At 34.1% G+C, this 9,234-nt stretch overlaps 1 protein-coding gene across 5 annotated transcripts in view; it reads left to right on the forward strand.

Moving 5' to 3' along the window:
* Nucleotides 1–2,487: 2,487 nt before the first annotated feature.
* Nucleotides 2,488–9,234, forward strand: part of LOC122629606 (alpha-catulin) — a 68,610-nt gene continuing 61,863 nt past the window's right edge. For 2 of the 5 annotated variants that reach the window (XM_043813192.1, XM_043813190.1), the window contains exon 1: nucleotides 2,488–2,887. Coding sequence is in view for 2 of the 5 variants with exons in the window: in XM_043813190.1 (XP_043669125.1) it covers nucleotides 2,801–2,887 (87 nt within the window). In the remaining 3 variants the exon portion in view is untranslated. Of the gene's footprint in view, nucleotides 2,888–3,900; nucleotides 4,096–9,234 lie in introns of those variants that run through there. The other 3 variants (XR_006327305.1, XR_006327306.1, XM_043813193.1) reach the window with 2 other exon arrangements.

The following is a 9,234-nucleotide window of genomic DNA, read 5'->3' on the forward strand; positions in this document are numbered from 1 at the left end:
ATGCAGTAACCTTCACAATTGAAAATTAAAAAAAAATCTGGTAATCGGTTATTATTTATATTATTATTTATATTACACACACACACACACACACACACACATACACACACATACAGATGGTTCGATGTTCGGTGGATTAAACTTATAAATAATAATTAATAAATTATTAAGTAATTAATAAAAGTAAATAAGAATAATTAGGAAATATGCATAAGTTCGATAGAAAAGTTTTCTATTCGTTTCTCTAAGAAATTATTTTAGAGTACTACTATATCCAATTTATTTATCTGTTGAAATATAATTATTACAATATAAAATATATAATAAGTACTTCAATGTTTAATCGGAATTAAATCGGAAAGTTTTTTAAAGGAAAAGAAAAAATTTTTCAAACGTGCGATCATTCGCTCGTTAGTACTAGAATCCCATAAGATTTACGATAAATACTACCAAGGTCTAACCACGTGGAGGTTGAACGCTGCATTTGGAGACCAACACAAGCTGACGATGACTCTAAAATTTATGTTCTCACCCGACATGAGCTAATTCTAACACGAACGATCATCTAATCGAAATTTCGAGTATTAGAACGACTTTTAATCGCGCTCGTGAAACACCCACGCTAGTGTTAGAATAACGATGACACTATTTTAAAATCGGCGTTTCCGTGGTGACATGACTTGACATTAAAGTTTTGTCGTTTGGAAAACGAAAATTTCGATAATCACTTGTCGTAGAATAAAACTGTTTCGGTAGTTGTCAAAAACGCATGGACGTTCGTTTTAAGAGATGTCATATACAGATAACAATTCAGCGTTGAAAATTTAAATGTATTGAAATATTAAATTAAAATTATAACAATTAATACAGCGAATTTATTATCGTTTAAATATTGGTTTATTATATCATGGCTGCAACATAGATAGTTTAAATTATTACAAAATTATCGAAAGTACAAATTATCAAAGTATGACCGTACGGATAGAAAGAATTTCAATGTTTACTCGTTGGAATGCAAGAGAATACTAGAATAACAGTTTATCTAACTACTACTACTACTACTACTACTACTACTACTATTACTACTACTACTACTGGATTATATACTATGGATTATTTCTACTGGCGAAATTACTGATAACAGAACGAACAAAAAATTAATACTGAGAGTTTTAATTCACAGATGACGTGGAAACGATCTCGTGTTTCGATTTTAATAAAAATAATACGTAATACAAAATATATATACAATAAATAAAATATAAAATATATATATATATAATAATATATATACAAAAAAAGAAGCATATTAATTGATTACGCTCGTTTACGTTGATGCAGTAAAAAAAAAAGGAAAGAAAAGAACCGGCATCCATACAAGTCTCAAAAGCAACGATTTCTGAATTACGAATCTGGACACTTGCCATTTTCTTAATCGTTTCTTCGAAGATTTTTACATCGTTAATTTATGAAATGGAAAAAGAAACTAGATATTTTTCCTAAAATTTAATAATATCTAGAAAACTAAGACTCTATTTGGCACGAACGGCTGAACAACACTCATTATTTTATTATTTTCTTACGCTTAAAATGGAATATCTGGGAATATGCGGTTTAACGCACACAAACAGGCCAATCGTCTATTTCAAGAAAGCAAAACATATACCATTAAAGCGTATATATGAAAATAAGGTAGTAGGATTCTTCTCTCTCGAGCTTCTTCTCTCTCATCGCAGATTTCAAGTGGCGCCACTATACGAAACTTATTTTTCATCGAGAATGCCGAGAAAATGTCGAGAAGAGCGTTTACACGTAGATTCAACGGATGAATCCAGATACGATATTAAGATCGAAAAAATAAAAACCGTCTAACGTAAAAAGATATATTTTAAAAGACGAACGTTTCTAACATGAAAATTATTAATTCGAATCTTTCGAATAACCTTCATATCCATTCACAAACTATTCTCCCGAAAGACACGACATGTTCCTTTTCATTTTTTCGAAAAGATTCATCGCATATCTAAATATAAAAATCACTTTAAAGATAATTTTGTTTTTTTAAAGATTGTCCTCGTAACGATAGCCTCCTCACGAAAATCGATGAAAAATATCTGGCCTTATATCGTCGTCGTCTCTCATAATTAAAATAAACGACGACGTTTGAGGCTCGAACGTACTGTTGTATCGTAATACTCTTGATACAAATCTACGATATAATAATGCTTAAATAACTTTATTTTCCATAACAGAACGATACCTACGATTTAAAGAGATCATTGGCGATTGAAACGAAGCGGGATAGGATAAAATAGAAGGGAGATTACAGAGAACGCCGATAGATGGGGTTGTCGTCGGACAAGCCGAGGGAGCCGGCGTCGCGACGGATGAACGTTGGGGTTTGCGGGGTGTAGGGGGGAGGGAAGACGGTTACACCGGGGAATATAATTTGGTCGGAGTAGCGAATAGTTGCTCGGGCGTCGCCGTCTCGGCGGGCGGCGTCGCTCCGGTAGCGATAGGGCGCGCGCGCGCGCGCCATTTCGTCGTGATAAAGAGAGAGGAAGAGAGATAGATAGATTGATAGATATACATGTATGTATATATATATATATATGCACACATATACACATATATATATGCGTGTATATAGTTAGAGAAGAGAAAGGTAGTAGAGTGATCGCGTCGATTGGAGAAAGAGAGAGAAAGATAGAGGGCAGGAGGTGTGCGCGGGGTGGTGGTGGAGCAACGAACCCTCTCGCCGTGGCTCGAATGTACGGAGCGCCGGAGTTGTGTTCGAATCATGGCGACACCCGACCCCGTAGATCCAGCCACCCTAGAGATTAAGACCCGTAGCATAGAACAGACACTACTCCCACTAGTGAAGCAGGTAAGGACGATCGAGTTGAAACGAGCGAGCGATATATACCATGTATGTATGTGTATATATGTATACGTATACGTATATACGTGCGTACACGTTTGAAATAATTTTTGCAAGAAATTTTATCTTTTATCGTAGGGAGCGTGTGTGCGTGTGCGTGTGCGTGTAGAGTGTGAGAGAGAGAGAGAGAGAGAGAGAGAGAGAGAGATAGAAAGAGAGAAAACTATCTCATTCGTATTACGTATGTATATATTATATACAAGAAGATCTTTATGTGTCTGCGTGTCGTTCATTTCGTGCTCGATGAGGTTAAGGCCACATCGTGTGTCGTCATTGTCGCTCTCCTTGCTCCTGTTATTACGTGTGTATATATATATATATATATATATATATATATATATTTGTGTGTGTGTGGCTGTGTGTCGCGTGTGTATGTATCTCATATATCTTGATTTCTTTCTTTTTTCCACTTTCATTTCTATTTCTATATATTTTTATTCTTATTGTTGACGTCGCCGTCATCGTCGTCGTCATACGAAAAGCGTAAGAGGAGATCGCACGTTACCTTTCGATCGATCTTTTCGAATCGACGTCGATCATTGTGCGCGCTCGAAACCGTCAACACTCGACACTCGACAAGAAGACGTGCGCACGTCTCCATAGATGCTGGACTTTTGCGAATGCGCCCGCGCGTCTCTATCTCTCTCTCTCCTTCTCATTTACTCTCACTTCTAATATATATATATATATATATATATATATATATATACACATATACATATAGTATACGTGTATATATACACGTGTAGATAGATGTTTGTGATCTCTGTCATTTTCTCTCTTAAATGAGACACATACAATATACGTGTGTGTGTACAAGTGTGTGTTCAGGGTGAGGGTGAGATAGGGGAGTAAAAGGTAGAGTGATATGTATATATCTATATATGTATATATATATATATATATATATATATATATATATATATATATATTGAGAGAAGGGGAGAGAGAGCCAGACACATCGGTGTTGGATTAAAACGACGAAGATAAACGAACGAAAAGCACGTCTCTTCTCTTTTTCTCAAATGGAGATCGAACGGAAATACTCTTACTGTGATTTCATATTACGTGTGACGTTCGAAAAATTGAGAGAACTTATAGAATTTTTTTCTTGTCTATCCTGGACCTCTAAAGAGAAGATAATCGAAGAGAAGGTATATATACGTATGAATGTATCTACGTGTCTGTGTGTGTATGTGTGTGTGTGTGTATACGTACGTATGTATTTGACAGCTCGTGGGTCGTGGGTCGCCGGCATGTGCTTCGCTCGTACTACGCGCGCCCTCTTGCGCGTGTTTTCTGTCTCTCTTCGATATATTTCTAGTCACGTGACATCTCCTCCGACATTACGCGCGAATTTTGGAAATTCTCCGTCTCGATATAATTCTTTATTGTTTTCGTTTAAGATATATTCGATCGATGTTATCGTACTGGTAAATGAATAATTTATTGGTTTAACGTTTCTTCGATCTTTCGTTCGTTTTATTTTTCATATATTTCCTACGTTCGTGTCTCGATCAATCGTTTTTTATCGCTTTACTTACTACGTTTGCGACGCGACGAAAAGTATTTCTTGTTTATTATTACGACGTTTTATTTGTTACGAGAAACAGGAAAATTTTGTTTTTATTTAATCTTACGCATAGTGACGAAGACGCATTGGGTTTAGTTAAATAGGATTTTTTTCATTTGTGGTATTGTGTACGTGTGTGTGTGTGATGTCGAGTGTTAAATTTACGAAATTGCTTTAAATACAATTAATCCTTGGCACGGTAGGTTAAAATGCGAAAAATATTCCGCATATATATATACATATATATATATATATATATATATATATATATATATATATATATGACATTAATATGGATTTTTTGAAGATATTTTTTTGTTCTATGAGAAATTTTTGCCGAGATATGCATTAGATAAAATTCCACTGCGGATCGTTATGTCGTAGAAAATAATTTTCTATGGAAGTGTTTTCTATGGAAACTAGTCAAGCATACGTAGTTACAAGGAACTACACTTCGCTTTCTTCGTTTCATGAATTATCGATAAAGTTGACTGAGACATACGCAACGGGAACTCGCGCTAGTCTACACGTAACTTCCGTCTTAGTTTAAGAAAATTTCTTCGGAGATTATGTATATTTTTTTTAAAGAAAATCGCGTGCAGTTCTGTTTCGTAGAAGAAAATAAAGAAAGTACTCGAAGATAAATATTCCATAAATTATTTCGCGCGTATTTCGCTGGTAATAAATTTCATTGAAATGATATCTTTTTTTCTCTTTTATTCTTTCTTTTTTCTTTTTCTTTTAACGTTACTAAGCTAACGAATTTTCCATTTTATTAGGATATCGTTCGGGATATACCTTTTAAGCTCGATTTTCCAAATCTTTATTTATATTACATCTATATAAAATTTCACTTGGCGATTATTTCAAATATTAAAACAGAAGAATTCACATGTTATCTTGATAACTTTTAGAACGTGAGTTTCATATTAAAACGTTACTTTACTTCGGTTGAATCATTATAATAACTTCTTTGAAATATTAATATTCGTGACCGCGTTGAGAATGTAAAATATTCTATGCATAAGATTCGTTGATAAAAAATAATTTCCGCGTAACTTGGTAAAGAGTGAAACGTGAAAAATGTTGAAAAAGAGATGGCAGTATGTGATCCGATAAAAATTTTTTCTTTTTCTCTATTTTTGCTCTCTCTCTCTCTCTCTTTCTCTTTCTCTCCCTTTCTACAGAGATAGAGAGAGAGAGAGAGAGAGAGAGAGAGGAAAAGAGAGACCATTAAACGTAAAAAGGAAGAAATCTTTTTTTCAAAGGGAGAAGAAAATTCTTGCTTGAGGTCAGCTTCCTATAAATCGTCGCCTTGGAAAAGAACGCGATCGAACTTTTCGATAAAGCTTTCTCCATTAAAACTCGTGCGAGAACGAGAACGAAAGAGAGAGAGAGAGTGAGATAGAAAGAGAGAGAGAGAGAGAGAGAGAGAGAGAGAGAGAGAGAGAGGAAGAAAAAGAAAAAAAGAGAGAGGAAGAAAGGGAATTCTTATTCAACGAAGATTTCGATGACTTTAGAAATCTCCTTTTACGATCTTTTTAACTTCGAATATCGTCCACGATTTCGACTATTCTTCGAAAGAAAAGAAAAAAAAAAAGAAAAGAAAGAAAGAAAAGTTCTACATATTTAGACGTGCAAACTTTTAGACGAATTTTTATTTTTTACAAAGGCGAAAGAAACATTTCGATTTATAAAGGAAAGACAATAATTTTCATCTGAAAATCGAAAAAAATATGTGTCGCTGAAAGAGCCGTGATATTTTTTATTACTTCAATTTTTATTTCTTTTTTAATATTTTTTCTTTTTCTTTTTTATTTTTTTTTCTTTTCTTTCGATCGAATACCATTTAATCTACAATTTTTATTATTCTGAACTCATCACGATTGTTTGAATTAACATTTTAAAATACTCTACGAATCATTCTTTTTCTCTATATTACTTAACTTTTTTCATATTGTTCAAACACAATTGTTCTGTAATATAGAAAGATAAAGAAAGAGAGAGAGAGAGAGAGAGAGAAAGAGAACGATAACTTATTTTATAATTCATATATAATTACGCTATATCGCTAGCAATCTCTATAGATATTCGAAATAAAAAATCAATTCAACTTGTGATACGAATTAACAATTAATTTTCTGACGAGCGGGCGAAGCAAGTTCCGTAAAAAAGGGAGGAACGAAAAAAAAAAGAACATTCGATAGAAAAATGCATAGAACGAGAAAGAAGTTATATGTAATGGGCGCTTTTTATACGGGATCGATTAATTTCGATTTAATTGCTTGGAACACACGCACGAACAGTTTTGCTCATAGCGTTTTCTCATCGTCACGTTCCCCCATTATTACTATTATTATTCTTATTATTATTTTCTTTTTCCTTTCATCTTTTCCTTTTAATCACGACACCTTTAAGATTTAATCGATCTTTCTTTCAAAGAACGTTTTAGGTTTTGTTACAGGTAACGCGAAAATCGCGTGCATGCATATATGCATTATTCACTTATACGTAGCTATGTTATACACACATATGCATATGTATATGTATATGTACATGTGTACATACACAGATAGGCTTCTACTCTTTAATACTTAGCGTTTAATACGTCTCCTTACATTAAAGCAAGGGAGAAGGGGTATTGTAAGGGGGTGAAGAAGTAGGAAGACAGAGCCGATCGTTACGGTCTACAGCCACTTGTTAGAGCATCGTCGTCTCTTCTGCTTGTCTCGGATCGTCGTCATTGTCGTTGTCGTTGTCGTTGTCGTAGTCGTCGTCGTTGTCTTCCTCGTAATCGTAGTCGTAGTCGTTGAAGCTCCATTTAGTTCGAAAGGATGCCAACCCACGCTCTTCTTTCTCAAGTTCCTTTATCGATCGTTTTACAGATAGATAGATAGATAAATAGATAGATAAATAGATAGATAAATGGATAGGCAATACCTTTTGCTTTACGATCGAATATATCTTTTAGAGAAATTTAACGTAACTCTTTTTCTATCTTCTTCTTCTCTCTCCTCTCTCTCTCTCTCTCTCTCTCTCTCTTTGTTTCTCTGTTTCTCTTTCTCTTTCTTTCGGAACACGTTTATCTTCTATTTCAATTGGTCGTTTCTATTCGTCGTTGTACCTCATCGTTTTACTTGGAAAGTATAGTAATCGATTGAACATTCCAATTAAGGTAGCCCTCTGACGCAACCTCAAATTGATCCGATCGTTACCAAGCCAGCTTGTGGTCTTCTTCCCTATCCATCTTTATATATATATATATATATATATATATATATATATATATATATATAGCTGATCGTAAACGTGGTACCACAGAAAATGACCCTAAGGTATTCGCACTCACTAAGCCGTTCTACGATTAGCTTCAAAATCGAATCGTTCGATCGCCACAGGGTGTCTTTGTATTTATCCAAAACCAACATTACGAAACCATCAAACGTATTTCCCATGCAAATCGTTCCGTGATCTCTGGGATTTCAATGAATACTTTAAACGAAGATATCGAAGCTCACGTATTTCGTAACGATCGAGCTTTATTTTCGTTCTTTTTGTTTTCTTTAGTTCTTTATCTTTTCTCTTTTTTCTTTTTCGTTTCGTTTCCTTTCGTTTCTTTAAGTTTCCTTTTTTCTTTCTTTTTATATCTAGTTCAAGAATCGAATTCTCGTGTTAAGAATTTGTTGTATCTACAATAGAATAGGCGTTAGATTTTATTTGATTAGAGAAGATCCTTTCGTGTTAACCCGAGAGAATGCGAAAATTAATCTTCTTAGTCTAGAATCTAATTCGATAAGTACGTTCCTTACGAACTGGTGAGATTCTAATACGACTTAGCTAGGAAAGAAAGAGAGAGAGAGAGAGAGAGACAGAGAGAGAGAGAGAGAGAGAGAGAGAGAGAGAGAGAGAGATTATAAATTATGCTTGAAAATTGTCGGAAGCTTAGAAGCCCACCTACTCTGGAATTTCGAGATTAGGTTCTAAGTTAGAGAGAAAGAGAGAAAGAGAGAGAGAGAGAGAGAGAGAGAGAGAGAGAGAGAGAGAGAGAGAGAGGACACATTAGGTTATACGACTTTTGATTATATGGGTCCACATAAATCGTGCCTCGGTTTTCGTTGCCTCCGAACTATACGATGACGATTTGAAATACGTATTCCTATGTAGATTTTACGTACACACATATATACATACACATGCGCGCATAAATACGCTTACAAACGTTTATATATTCTACGTTGTAAAGGAAATTCACGAGAGACCGAACAATTTAATCCATTTATGTTACGAGGATTTAATTTTATCATGAAATTTGTTCCAACATTAGAAATGTGTTTATACTCTTGAAGATAAAATCTTTTGGTAAGTTTGAGTTTAATATTTGCCAAGTATTATTATAAATATAGAAATCTATTCCTATCCGATAATAATCTATAGCATATAGAAACAAAATATATATATATATATATATATATATATATATATATATAGTTTCTTTCAATTCCGAGAGAGTAAAGAAAAATTTAATTGCAAAGGGTTAGAAGAAACAGGTCATTGTCGAAGCGATACTCTATAGCGAGTTAATTTTCTGATCGCTTGGATTTGTTCGTAGTTACATTCTACACTGTGTAATCGTTCGAGATTCCTATTCGAGACAAGATACAGATACTTAACGAATTTCCTAAAATGTAATATAAGTATATACATACATACATACATACAT

The sequence above is a fragment of the Vespula pensylvanica genome, chromosome 5 (genome assembly GCF_014466175.1).
Source record: "Vespula pensylvanica isolate Volc-1 chromosome 5, ASM1446617v1, whole genome shotgun sequence".
In the NCBI taxonomy this organism is placed as follows: Eukaryota; Metazoa; Arthropoda; class Insecta; order Hymenoptera; family Vespidae; genus Vespula; species Vespula pensylvanica.